At 42.4% G+C, this 14,688-nt stretch overlaps 1 protein-coding gene across 6 annotated transcripts in view; it reads left to right on the top strand.

Moving 5' to 3' along the window:
- The first annotated feature begins 814 nt into the window (after positions 1-814).
- The window catches only part of sema4d (sema domain, immunoglobulin domain (Ig), transmembrane domain (TM) and short cytoplasmic domain, (semaphorin) 4D), a 45,284-nt gene continuing 31,410 nt past the window's right edge, over positions 815-14,688 (top strand). Inside the window, exons 1-2 of one of the 6 annotated variants that reach the window (XM_061060786.1) lie at positions 815-836; positions 10,824-10,938. Coding sequence is in view for 4 of the 6 variants with exons in the window: in XM_061060782.1 (XP_060916765.1) it covers positions 10,901-10,938 (38 nt within the window). In the remaining 2 variants the exon portion in view is untranslated. Of the gene's footprint in view, positions 837-6,769; positions 7,169-10,823; positions 10,939-14,688 lie in introns of those variants that run through there. The other 5 variants (XM_061060782.1, XM_061060781.1, XM_061060784.1 and 2 more) reach the window with 5 other exon arrangements.

The following is a 14,688-nucleotide window of genomic DNA, read 5'->3' as shown; positions in this document are numbered from 1 at the left end:
ACTCCCTTTTGACATCATACAAGCTTTATCAAATGGATTGTCTAAGAAAAGTATAAGCAAGTATATTATTAAAAAGGAAGAAAAAATGATTCAGTCCAGGTTGAAGCTGCATAAATAGACTATTTTTTTTAAAGATATGTGGGTCTCTTTAGGGGTATTAAGTAATTCATTTCATGGACTGTAGTACGCCTACTGTCCTAAGGATAATTCATAGGTAGGCTACTTGTGCTTAACATGAGTATTTCATTTGTGTGCTTCCTTATACCTCTGCTCCAATGCATTTCAGATTTGTACTTTTTTGCATTTTTTTGCAACACATTTATTTATTAACTTTAGACGTAGCTAAGCAGATTCTAATAAATAACAAAAATATAATTTATTGACATCCTTATTAAAGAGAACACGTCTTAAATTAGGGTGATCACAAGCATCCCAGCCACAATTATTAAATCTGAATGTTTTTACTTACACGTGAAGTGTTACATGTGTGACTTTTCCTATAACATTTTTTTTGTTGTTTTTATTATTATTATTATTATTTTTTTACATCGCAATATTGATGCTTAAAAATTGAGTTCAAAGTCTGAGCTACTTCTTCCACCTCTGGTCTTTCACTTGCTCCCCCCCCCCCCCCCTCTCTGCAGCCTGCTCCCTCCCCCCTGTCTGTTGATATCACAGCCCGGAGAGGTTTGAATCCAGTCCCTGGCCCCCAGCCGCCATGCTGAGCTGAGAGAGAGCCACTAACCAAACTTTGTCACGCTGCTGCTGCTGCTGCTCCTGCAACGACGTACGCTCATCTCCGTACACACCGGGTCAAAGAGGAAAACGTCCCCACGGTGAGTAAACAACACGGTTTAACTTCGGTGCTAAATTATATAACTTGTTTTTGAAAGCATTATCGGGACTTTTTTTTTTTTTTTTTTTTTTTTGCTAAGTTATTTCAGACTGTGTGTCCCTGCTGGTCGTATTCATGCGTGCTGTCGCGGACTTCAAGCTCAGCTGCACTTGTTGCTCTGAAGTCTAAACTCCCACTACGCCGAGAAAGAAAGAAATATTCGCTTTGTTTTGAACGTATTTCACGCGCACACAACGTTTGCTTACACTTTCCCCCGCGCCTTGGTTGCTTCGTTTTTAACGTTTTTAATTACTGTGGCGCGATGTTTTCACTCCGACAAAAATGAAGATGTAAGCGGACGACTGTGTGCATGCAGTCACTGTCTGTCCTTGAAGCGCTGCATAACACGTGAATATAATATTACTCGGTTCACCCAGCCGTGCTCACACCAATCTTTTTAAAGATTAAACTCGCCTTGCACTTTCAAAATGCCATTCTGGCACCCAGAGGTCATCGAGGGGTTTCTACCCTTGGCATGCATAAATCAAGGGTGCTCTTTCACTGCAACAACAAAAGCGTTTTATTGACACGTAACCACCGTTTATATGAAGGCTGGATGGAGCGTACAGACCTGCAGCATGCACTGTTTTGCCTCTTAGGGTGTGTTTTTTTTTGCAGTTCTTCAGCCTGGAGAATAACTTGTGCCCAGGACAGGAGGGCAAGTGTAGTGCAGCTGGAGCTCATCAGAGGATGCTCATAAACCTTTCACCTGCATGCTTGTCTAGTCTTAGTTTTGTCTTATGTGGACCGGAGGGAGTAATAAGGAGTTATGGAGCTGCTTTCTGTCTCACAAGTTGCCCTCTGGCCTGGCTAACTGAACTCTTGGCTCTTTTAGTGACTCTCTTGGCTCTGTGCAGTATAATTCAAACCACACTATCATCACCGTAGTCCTTCTCTTGGCCTTCTTACCTTTTTTTTTTTTAAAAGTGAAATGCAGACAAAGGCTTCATTTATTCTGTGTAAACTTCAGATGAGAGCTGCAGTCCCATCATTGGTTTGCGCGTAAACAGACAATTAACCTGCTCCTGTTTTGAACACCAATATGAGGTTATAATCCAAGATGTTTTGTTTAGTCAAGCTCCTCAAATCCCAAGAGTTTCCTCATCATATACTTACATTGCAAACTTATAAACCGATTGGTTGCCACGTGTATTTGCTATTTTAAACCATTGCTCAATCTGATGACTAGTTTCTCGGTCAATTTAAGGTTTGGTCCATTAAAAAGTCACGGAATGTCTTGATCATTTTGTCCAAACAGAGCAGAATGAAAAGATAATGTTCACAGTTGAACCGCTACAGCTTTGCATTAAAAAAAGATCATTTCTATCGACCTATGAAATTGTTTCATATTCGCAAAAATATTTATTATTAATCCAAGGTTAATTTTCAAGTTTAAGTTTGATGTTGGGCTAAAACTTTGCACCTATTTTTTAAAAAAGCCTATTGGTCAATTGTTATGTCTTATAATGTAGAAAAATGTGTGTTTGCACATTGGAGATTATTTTTTCTTATACAAGGATTTCTGTGTGTGAGAAAGCAGTAGAGGACATGACCTGGGATAAACAGGCCAAATGTGTCACTAATTTATCCAGAATACAATTTATTTGATTGTGAAAACGATCATTTACCTTTTTAAAAAAGTAGAACAGAAGAGTTGCAGAGTTTCCCACCTGCTCTTGCACTTGTCATAAAGGGAGGTTAAGTAAATTCGTGGATCATTGATACTCTTTACAGAAGCGTAAACGCCCCTCACATCACATACAGACGTAGTTTACATTGCATGATTGCTTTGGAATTTCTGAACATGCCAGCCATTGGGCTTGTCCCAAAACCCAGCTGTTGTGCTTTCTAAATTTGTTTTCCACAGCTTCGTTAGCGACACTAACTGCCCCGTCCCGCCTCTCCCTCCGCTTCGCTCAGCGCTCCACCAAACTGCCCGGGCTGTGACATCCCTTCCCCAGCGGCCTCAATAAGTCATTCTTCTGCCTCATCGAGTTTGATTCTACAGGTCCTTGGCTGGGTCATGCAAGGCGCGGGGCGGGGGGGGGGGCGGCCACTCTGGTCTTGTCAATATGATCGCTGGCTGGCGCTTCAGTGTCACCAGGGTAGGCCAGAATCATGTCAGTCAGACCCTCGGGAGGGGGGGGGGGGGGGGGCCTGGAGAACTGGCTTTAACAGGATATTGCTGTGTGATCATTCACCAGCTGCAGACAAATCATTAAACCACAGGCTGCGTGCCGCTGAGCTGCTGACTTTCCCTCAGGTTAGAGGTTGTGTGTGTTGTAAGGCAGTCTTTTCTTCCTTTTGAAGTATCGAAGATTGAAGTATACAAATCTCTGAGCACATGACGCTTTCATGGGCTCTCCAGTTTACTTGAGGCTAATTAGTCTATTTTTATCACATTTGTGTCTATATTTGTTTCAATGTTATCAGCTGGGTGACTGAACTACCTTCAAGACGTTCTTTGTCTTTTTTTCCCACATTCATTGGAAGCATGGGATTCACATGTGCTAAATGAAATTAGCCTGAACGCTCTTGCTTGTGAAAGATAACCACGCATAAGCACGCAGGCTTGTCTTTAGAGTCCTTTTTTTTTTTTTTTCCGACTCAATGATCTGTTTTAAATTGGTGGGAAATGGTCGTTCAGTCTGCAACTGCATGTCTAAAAGAGAGCTTTGTGTCAAATGTGAACTTTGTGCAGAAATGGCACTTGTTCTGGATGTCAGGGGTTATTTACTTGGATGCCTTGTTTGGGTTTCAGAACAAGCCTGGGCTGTTTGTCAAATTTGTGTCTTGTAAAAAGTTAGAGCGTCGAAATTGTGTTTCTTCCTGGAGGGTAGCCAGCGTTGCATATACCCTTTCGTCTGTAAAAATCCAAATGCAATTATTCTGCCACCTTCAAGAAGACCCCATTTTAAAGGACTTCACGTTTCTTTACATGCACACAGTGAGCGACTGTCAGGTAATTGAATAAGCCCGTAATGGATTCGAGGGCGACCATTCACAAGCCATCAGAGGCTTTCTTCTTACCCCCCCCCCTCTCTGCTGGGTTTGGTCGTCAGCCTCTTCCTCTGGCAGAAAAGGCTGAATTACCTGCTAATTGTCGGGCCTGTGGCGTTCCACCTCCTACTGTGAGGTCACTGTAAAAGGTGCTATTTCTTCAACAAGGACACGCCTCCTTGTTGTTCCCTCCTTCTAATTAGCAATCTCATCATTTGAGTATATCCTGGTCAAGTCGAGGCAGCAAGAAAGATTCTCTCGCGTCGTTATAAAATCATACCCAACACTGGGGGAAAATGACTTTTGTTTTATGTGAAGGTGCCTCCTTGTCACTTTGGTCAGCTTCCAAACTACAGAAAAATGCCTACAAGCTAACATGTGTAGGGAAGACCTAACAACAGTGTATCTAACAGAAAAACTAGGCGGCTGACAGGAACGAATCTGGGCTAAGTTGTAAGTCTGCATGTGAGAAAACAGCCCAAGACATCTGAAGGAATCACTGGGAACTGAAGGATTGATATATATATAATTATCTGTTAGAAATAAAGCAATAATGTAATCCTCTGACATGCTAATATCCAGTGTTGTTATAGGTGCAGTATATATGTCAGTTTTAATGCACTTTGCTGTGTATTGCAGATATTCAAATGTGCTCTTGTGGGAGGGGCGGTTTAGAATATAACCGATGGGATCTGTCCCTATTGGATGTCGTGGTTTTAGGAAACAAGGTAGGCGAGTGTGATGTACGACTTGCAGCCGCCTCATTGTTTTGGTCCTGCAGGAGTTAAAGGGTAGAGGTTAGAGGTCGGCCTGTCCTGCTCTGATGTTGAGGTGCGCTGCGTATGCTCTTAGAAACGGACATCTGGGGCCGCAACCCCCCACCTCTGTCTGACTCCCACAACACAAACCTCCCCCTGCCGCACCCTAGTAGAACCCCAACACCCTCAGGCTGGAATAATTTCCTATTGGCGAAGACGGGTGCAGCATCTGGCTGTGTCTCGGCAGCAGACAGTGGCATGTGTCGGCACTTTATGCGTTACTGGCCATGCATAATGCATTGGTGCATTCCAGAAATGTCTCAGCAAAATTGTCTCGCGTTTGAATGGTGGGTTTTCAAATCGGAAAACACTGAACGTTAAGCTTGGTTTCCTGTTTTTCTCTGCTTCATGTGTTAGGTAACAATAAAGGTGAAGAAAAGTCCACACCCTTTTGAGGCTTTATTGCTTTTTTGTTTTCATTGATCAAAAGAAGCTCTGGTCGAAAGCGTGCTATTTGTTTTGAAGTGCTGGCAATAACTACTTTTATGAAAACTGTACAGGAAATCCATCAAGATTCCCAAGATGCTGCACCCGCTCCTATTCTTTGCTGAGAGTGCAGGAAGCTTGCTGATGCGCCGCTGCAGCGCTGCTATTGACAGCTTACTTGATGTTTTGAAAAGGTTCCCAGTGTTGTGCGGCTGAGAGCAGGGAGCTGGAAGGGAATGGAGTGTGGAGCGAGACTACATACAGTACATTCTGTTACTGTGCAGAGATATCACTGTGTGACACAGCTGAACGCACAAGGTGCTGTCTTTTATTTCTTCAACTTTCAACTGGAAGTTAGCATGTCAGTGGTCAAAAGCGACTCTGGGATAGTTTTGCATATCAGGATGTTGGATAACTGAAACTTTAATCAGTATTCTTTCATTTGCTTGCTGTTGGATCGGTTCAGTGTTTGCATAGTGAGAAATAAGCCAACACCATGATCCATTGCCCGAGGGTGTAAACTGTCTTGGCAGCTAAGTTGGTGTGTAGATGTGTTGCGAGTACAGCAGGGTCACTGAAACAAAAACGTCCTTCCTGAAGGTTGCAGGTTTCATCATTTTGTTGAAATATTTAAAGAAAGACATACTGATACAAAATCATAAAGTTGTGTCTGATATTTGCAACTCCATTTTAATATTAAATAATATAATTTATATTACCAGAAGGGTCTGACCTTGATAGATCTGCCAGCATGTTTTGTCGGCCAATCACGGATCTATCTGCATCATATACGTTTTAACATGAAAACTTGTTTTGCTGGAAATGCAGTGCAGTAAACAATACTTTAGAAATGATGTCATCATGTAGTTTAAGTTGACCATGCTCTTGACTCTTTTAGGTTTGCAAAACTCTTGGCGCTGTGTGCAGCACCTTCTGCAGAGCATCTCAGCTGAGCACACATAATGTATAATTATTGTGTAAAAAAAAAAAAGTAGCCACCTGAGTACCTTTTTCATCATCATCATCATAGCTTTAATTCACTATAGCGAAGACCTTGTCAGTAATATTTCTCCATCTCAAAATTGCTATTTGTATCAAATTCCATGTGGTGCAACAGATCACAGTCGATCCATGATCTTGTCTGTTCATCTCCCATAAGTTGGGGCCGCATGTGATCCATGTATCTCTGGGAAATGTATCATCCTGGTGTAAAATAAATGTACTGCTGCTCAGCTCAATGTTATTAACTTAATGAAAATTTGATTTATTGCAGACTTTCGCAATGCTCTATGGCAACATTAGGAATAAAAAAACTTAACTGTGGACACATCACACACTGATAAATACAGTGCTGAGCAGCTGGACCTGAAGTCCCCTTTCACTCCTTAAAAGAGAGGGGTGGGGGGGGGGAAAAACAACCCTGCGACAATAGACACACTCCCACACACCCACATGCACAGTACCCTAACCTTAGCCCCCTTCCCCCCTCTTCCCTCCACTCACCCGCTACCCCAAAATTCCCCCTCCCCCTCCTCAGCAATTGTGTGCATTGACGCTTTCCAGAGGCGCGATCTCTGCGCTGTCGCTGTCCACCGGCAAGCAGCAATTGACTGCTGTGGTAGTGAGGGACAGGCGTTGCTTGCTGTTTTTGTTACAGACTCGTACGGAGACAGAGTCTTTACCGCTGTCACGCTTTAAAGTAACCCCAGACCGCTGATGCAAGCATTTTCTCTCCACCGTTTGCAGCCTCTTGTGCTCGTCTTTTTAGTGTTTATCGAGCAAGAAAGGAGAGAGAGAGAGACAGAGGTAGACAGAAGGAGGGAGTGTGAGAGAAGAAGCATGACCGCCGGGGGAGCACGGAAGGAGGAGATGACAGACTAGTCGTGCTGGAAGATCATTTTCTGTTTTTTTTGTTTTTTTTTCCATCTGTCATACAAACCTTTTGGTGACTTTCCCAGTAAAAAACACAGTGACTAAGCAGGGGTCTCCTCTCTCTCTCAACCTGCAGGATCTTCCTTCTCAGATTATGGTAAGATTCACGTCGCAGACGAGCCTGCGCGTGTGGACAGTGTGTTGACTGCTGGCATCTCGCAATGTCAACACCTTTTCTCCTCTGCTTCAGTGATCAGATTTGTTTTGATGTTTACTCGGGGCAGTGGATAGTCTCCAGTACTGTGCATGCTATTTTTACCCCGACTTGCAACTGGGAGGTGAATAATTCAGTGTTTTCATGATGCAGTGAGTGGGACTCTGCTGTGCCTTATTTGAGTTAAAACCCACACAGTTCTCTAGAAAGGCTCTACTTTTCCTATTTAAGCTTAAATTGAAGCTGTTTACAGAGATAAGGGCATTTGTATTATTTTTCTGTGTTGACTGATGCTCTGTAAAAAAAAATTTGCTCATGCTGTTCAGGATAAGGCAATATGCAAAACTGGTTAACTTGAAAAGGTAGCTGATTAAATTCTGTTTTTATAGGCCATGACACCTTTAACAGTTACTTCTTTAATCTTGTTTGTCTGTAATAGATTGGAGTTCTGGCATATTTGCATACTCAGTTTGTTTTCTGTCAAATGCTGCTGGTGCCGAGGTCGATTCTGCTCATGTTCAAAGATTTGTTCTAGCTTGTTTTTTTTTAGAGATGTGTTTGATGATACTGAGGTAGCATCTTTCATGCCGTTGTTTTATCTGTATTCTTAACACTGCCGTGCTAGAATACACAACTTTGCTGCAGAACTGAAGGATCAAATAATCCAAATCTCCCACACGGTTTTCTTTTGTTCTTCATTTGTTTGTCTATGATTGCAGGAAGCAGACCTTTTTCTTTCTTTTTTGTCGCCATCGAGGATGAAGCCATGTTGTTTTGATAAACTTTATCAGAATTCCCTCTAGACAAAACCAACAGGGACTGATTAAAACATGCAGTGTGATTTAACACTACATTCAAGATGAAAAAAAGAATCGCACTGTACGCCCAGCGTTAGATGTTGAAGAGTTAGTCCTCCTCTTGCTGGCTGTTGTCAGGAGTTTATAAATCTCACTTGAGAGGGGAAGAAAGGGCGTTGCTCTCCCAGTGTGGACATGTCCGATTTCCTTTAGCGTGCCACAGGTTTGCTATCCTTAACTGGGCAGAGAAACACTTTTGGCTTCTTTTTAATTGTCTGTGAATGATGTGTTCAGGTATATCAGAGATTTCTGATGTATCTTTTCAAGTGCTATTGATTTAAGCCAAAGAGCCCTGTTCTTCCAGGTCTGAGTGTGTATCTCACTGTGCACTGGTAATAAACACTGTGGTGCAGATATATTTCCTGTTGAGCACAGTATACAAGCACTGTATCATGGTGTACTTGAGAAGGCAGGAGTTATATTTTGGCTTGTGGTTAAAAAAAAAAAAACCCTTGCTTTGCAGGAAAACATACATCATCACAGCAGAAGGGATGTTTTCCATAAAGCTCTCATACTTTTCTGGATTGCCACATTGTGCATTTCACATACTCTTGCAAAAATTCAGTAATCTAGCAAAATGTCATTTGGAAATCGACTTGTTGGCCTTTCTAAAAACAATGCTGGGACATATCCTTTGCATTCTTCTCTCTTCTTTTTTTTTTATCTCTGCAAAGACATAATGCTCTGCAGATAACCCTGCACCATCAATCCATTAATTATTGCGTCAATTAATTCAGTAGAACAGTTTTTCTCCTTCTAAAACATTTCCCTCAAACACAGAGGCTGAGAGACCCGAGGAAATGGAACTAAAGTGATTACAGGAGATTACTTGGGTGTATACAGCTAATGCATGTTTCTGTACAGTACTCTAGACAGGGGCATAAATAAGATCAACGAGCTGCTATTAGGCAGGAAATGAAAGAAACAGGTGCGCAGGAGGTACAGCAACAGGAAATATGATGGGTGCTTTAAAGCAGAAAGTTCAGAATTCAGGGAAGATGTGTGGAAACGGTGAAAGGAAAGCGGGGAAAAGGGGGGCACATCAGCAGACAGACTGTCGCTGGCTGCCTCAGAGGCTGTCTGTCTGCGATTGATGCTGATAGGGTTGGGCAGAGTGGAGAGCCTTCCTTCACCCCTGTGGTTCCCTTCAATCTAGGCTGACAGTTATAAAACTATTAAGTCGTCTTTAGTTAATCAGTTTTGGATTAATAAATTGACGTGATTTAGAGGTAAAACATATGATTTTACAGCTTTCGTTTCCTGCTTCAGGTCCATTATGTTTACTTGACGTTCAGCGAAATGCTGTTTAACCTTTATCTGCTTATGGAGCCTAAATCCCTCTCTGGAAAGTCAGATCTATGTGCTGCCAGTGTGTTAACACATTAGAGGGTATAATCTTTGAAAGTAATGTGCTGCTTTGGTAATCGTTTTAAAGGCAGATAATCTCAAGGGTTTGGGAGATTGGTCGTCACCCAGCAGGACACAGGATGTGACTTATCTCGGCTCCTCATTAAAATTGAAAAATCAGGATGCTGACAGGGAACATCTGCTGATTTATGTGCATCCCCAAACACGCATGCTTATCAGGGTGGTGCATTTAGATTCCTGCAAAGTATTGCATTTCTTAAATGTGTGCGCAGCTGTACTGATGTGAAAATGTCATGATTGCTCCTCAATCGCAAACAATGCATTCTTAATCTGTGCTTTTGGTTGAACACTGTCTCCTTGCTACCCAGAGGATTTCTTGGTGCACTCCTATTTATGCTAGCTGGCTTGCTGGTTGGCTGCCTTGGTAACTATGGTAACAGTATCCCACAGAAAGTTAAAGGAGACCATGGGCCTTGCTCGGCTAATTGTGAGCTAGTGAAGCATGACTGCAAAGTTCGCCGCAGTCCCAGTCTGGACCAAGGCCTGTTTGCTGGGTTTTCTTTTCCTCTTTTTTTTTGGGGGGGGGGTCCTAGCTGATGTGCAGTTGCCGTCACAATAGAACTGATTAGCTCTCATCTTTTGTTGCTCATCAAAAGCAGTGAATTGTCTAGTTGCCTGACCTACATACATGTTAGACAAAAGAATGTGCATATAATTATAGAAGTACCTAACATTGGCACTGGAATCCCCATTTATAAACACTCTATACTCTAATATAGAGCCGTGGTTCTCAACTAGTGGGTCAGGACCCATTAGTGGGCCGCAGAGCCGTTTACAGTGGGTCGCAAACATCTACCTGGAGAAAAATTGTGTAATAAAGTCTATGCAGCACTTTTTTAACATGATTTTTTTTGTTCTGTCTCTTTGGTCTGTCACATGTTTTGTACCGTCTGAGCTCCAAACTGCACTGTTTTTCATTGTATAAATCTGATTGGAGGAATATTATCAGAAATTATTTTTAATGAAGGAGTTGGTGGTGGGTCCTGAGGCTAGACCAGATGAGATCCACTGATTTCTTGTAAATAGAAAAGGTATTAAATATATTAACTTGCAATTGATATCATTTGATTTGTCTTAGAATCCTATTAAGGTTTTAAAATCTGGTATCATGACAACCCTTCTTGAATATGTCACTTTGGGCTATGGCAAGCATTTTTCACTCACTTCTGATTCAATAATAAAGATGAGGGTTGTTGTTTTCAGCCTTTATAATAGGTCACAATACATTGAAAGATAATTTTTATGAGATGTTGTATTGTCTCGTCCAATTGTGATTTAATTCAAATCCATCTTGATTTCCCCCTCTCCTGCAGACTGGTGTTGTGACTCTTACCTTGGGCCTCTCCCTCAACCGTTTCCAACTGGGTGAAGAAAGCGAAAAGCAGTTTTAATGAATCAGTATTCGCTAGCCGACGCCATGACAGACAAGTAAGTGATTGATCTCTTCTGAAGCGTGTGTGTGTGTGTGTGTGTGTGTGTTTGAGTAAAGAGCCCACTGTACTCGGGCCTTTTGTTCAGTGTGAAGTAAGAAGATGATGTTATTACTTTCCTCCTGCTCTGCGCAAGATTGTCTCCTGGAAGTGTTTGTGTTTCAGAGGAGAATCATGGGGGATTTCTGATCGCACAGAGAGAAGTGTGTAATGTTTGGAGGGGTGGGGGCGGTATAAAGACAGTCTGTTTTGCCCCCTGAAGACGTATGACATTTGCATCAGGGCTGATTTGCATTCTCGTTCACTGTGCTGGTATGTTGCTGCTGCTGTTAGCTGCTCTTTATTTCACTGACAAAACACAGTCATTTAAAGGGGGTTCCGCCTTTGCAGTACAACCTTTCCCTTTGCTCCTTTTCTGTATTCTCCCCCTGTTTTTTTTCTTTATTTTGGTTCCTCCTTTCCCCCTTCCCCCTTTTTCATTTCTCTATGCACCCTATCTCTTTTTGTTTCTTTTGTCAACATCACCATTGTCTCTTCGCCTGGTGTTTCTTTTGGATTTTTATCTATAGACGATGGGGAGTTTGGGTGCAGTAAGCAAAATAATCTGCCGTCAGCGGTCATAATAAGCGGAATAAGTGGTGTCGGCCGGTCAGCTGAAAGAGATGGGTGCAAATGTGGTCAAGTCCAAACCTTTAACCGCTTCAGATGTAGAAGAAAAATGTTTGAACAGAAACAAAACAGGAGAAATGGGTTGTTTTCAGAATACTGTGCTGTATCATGGCTGACCCTGAATGCTTGTGCAGGACTCAGTAAAAGGTTATGTCGCTCTTAGGAAAAGTTCCTTGGCAGAGGAAATGAGGTGGATGTGATTCAGTGTTTGTAGGCTCTTAGTCAACCTCCGTCATCTCCCCTCTTATTGCTAATGCACCTGTCCACCATTGTGAGAGCAGAAAGGAAAAAAAGAGCTGGTGAGTCACCCAGTCTTTCTATGAATCAGGCCTCAGGGTAGCTCTCCTAGTTAACATTAGCAGTTTATAATGTCAGCATAAAATATCGTGCATCTAGTTGGTAAGCACAGCCGGGTAATGCTATATTTGCCCCTGAGTGGAATTTCTCTTGCAAATTAGAAGGTTGTACCACTTCAGCCGTTCCCTTCAGGAAGCATTGCAATTTTTGCAGCACCAGACGTTAAATCTTCAATTTTTTTTTTTTCAAGGGTTTTGGATGCAGCATAAAGGGGAATCCAGCAACAACAAAAAAAAAGTTTCCGGAGACTTTAATTTGAGGAGAGAAGAAGCAGCAGTATTTTTTTTAATAAGCCTCCGCTGCTTCGAATCAAAGTGAGCTGAAGAGAAAGTTTCTAAGTAAGTGATGATGTTGTTGACAAGCTGTCCCATTGGATGAAAGGTATCCCAGCAACCAGAAAGAGGGACCAAAGAGGGGGGAGGGCGGTACTTTTTATTGTGTGTCTGATGCTAGTCCATGTTGCAGGATGATTGTTCGCTGAAGAAGAATGATAAATGTAACGCCAAAAGGGAAGTGAGGGGAAAAGTTGGAGGACGTGCCCCCCGATGGTGACGGCAAACAAAGCCTCCCTCAACATGGGACTACTTAAGATTCATACAAAAGCAGAAGAAGACAGCCACTTATTTTCTCTCTTTCTCACACACACACACTTGCATACAAATACCCCCCTTATTTTCTCTAGCTCAGTCATGAGCAAACATTTACACATAGCAGGATATCAGTGGACATTCCTGTAGATTCATGCATTCCAGTTGGCATTCCCAGAGACACGCTAGTCTGCAGAATCATCAAGAACAAGAAAGAACCCTTTGATTTCACGTTTTCTGACAATTTCCAACAAAGTGCATGTGACCCTGAAGTGTACAAACTTCAGATTTGTTCTAAAAATAGTTTTGTATTAGTGTTTTCTATGCTTTTTGTTGGTATTGATTCAGGAGCTGATAGTCTTCCAGCAGATGTGCTCTTTGCATTCTCCAGAAATAAACATGTTTCTTTGACAGGATTTTTGAGTTGAGCCCTTTCTTTTTAATGTACCAGGATGCTCTGAGGAAAGTTTCTTAAGCCAGATTTGCTCTGCAGAGCTTGAAGTTGGGGATTCTTTCTGTTAAATTCAAGCCTGCATAATCCTTTTGAAAACATCGCTTTGCATGTTTGTGTGTGCAAAGAACAGAGCCCATGCATCCATATAGGATTTAAATGTGCAAGATGTTTTTTTTATTCCTACCAAATGATTTACACAAGGGTTCCCTGTATTGCATCATGTAGAAAAGTAGGACATCCAGACAAAGTGCCAAATGCTGGGGGAGAATTATATCGCATGAAAATGTGCTAACCCAACTAATAAATAAATCTTGTTTTGCCTAAAACACATTTTGGAGTCAAAATCTGAGCGTGTTTTCTCCTTCGGGTGAGAAGAAAAACAAAAGCAAGAAGGAAAACATCATTTTCCATGAGCCCTGAAACCGAAACGTTCATGATTCTTTATGCAACCGTTCCCTTCTTGTTTTCCATAAGGAGAATCCTCCTCCCACTCCTTCCTCCTCGTTCTCCTCTTTGTCCTTTCTCTTCTCTCTGTTTAAGCATGGTATATGAATCTGCACGCTCGAATATCTCCTCTCAGCAAACCTTGTTTTCCTTCTTTTCCTCTGTCCCTCTCATTTTTCATCCCTCCCCCACCTGTGGTGGTGCACGCTGCCAGGCCTGTCAGAGACTTGGGATGTTTGTCGATGGACAGTAAGGGTCGCTGCACAGATGAGTGTGTGTGTGTGTGTTGCAAAGTGGGGATGGGGGAGCTCTTACTGGAAGGACCACACTGTCATAAGGATGAGAGGCCTTTTCCCAGTCCTCTGTGTATCTGTTTCTTTTGTGTATCAGCCAAGGTTGCTCATGTGTCTGTATTCATGTCAGTCTCAGGGGATCAAGGGTTAAAAACCATTATCAGAGACTGGCTAAAAGCTTTGTAAATGTCATTCACAAAACAGCAACATGTGTAGCAGTTAGAGATGTGCTCAACTCCCAAATGATTTGTCAGAAGCTTAACCCTCCAGAGAAAAGACATTTCAGGAGTGAGATAGGAGAGAGTCTGGGATGATGTGCACCAAACGGCATTAGAATCGGTAGTCGAATCTGCCACCAGTGAAAGGGGCGCCTGCTCTACCAACTGAGCTACATCGCCGCCCTAGTTGGATGCCTGCTTTAACTTTCATTTAAAATGGAGATTTTACTGACTGGTTTTGTTCTTTCAGAGACTTCTTGAAGATGAGGTTTTTGTTGAAAATACCTAAAATATTCACCAGTGATATACAAAATATAGGGTCCTTGTATGAGAATTGGAGACGGGTTGGTAATAAGATCCTGATAAAAGCTCCAGCTCGGACCTTTTTATTAGCTCCAGGGAAAATCAGGTGTCACAGTTGGGTGAGCTCAATAGCCGATCCTGTCGGGATGTTTACCAACGGCTTGGTTTCTGAAGTAGTTCTATTAATAAATTTGTTCTGGCTTCAAGAGTCTCGAAAAGGCTGGCTTTTCCTGGTTCTCATTCAAGTCCACTCATCAATTTAAAAAAAAAAAACTGACCCGTGACATCCCGCTTCCTCTCCGGACCACGGTGTCACCAAGGGCGTTGTCTGGGGGCACAATCGGGCTTGACACCCACTCAGGAAGTCCTGAATTGAGACGTATGAAGGCGTGGTGTCACTGGTGTCACTTGGATTCGTGGGTG

Source organism: Labrus mixtus, chromosome 17 (assembly GCF_963584025.1).
Source record: "Labrus mixtus chromosome 17, fLabMix1.1, whole genome shotgun sequence".
Lineage (NCBI taxonomy): Eukaryota > Metazoa > Chordata > Actinopteri > Labriformes > Labridae > Labrus > Labrus mixtus.
This window is presented reverse-complemented; position numbering and strand designations above follow the sequence as displayed.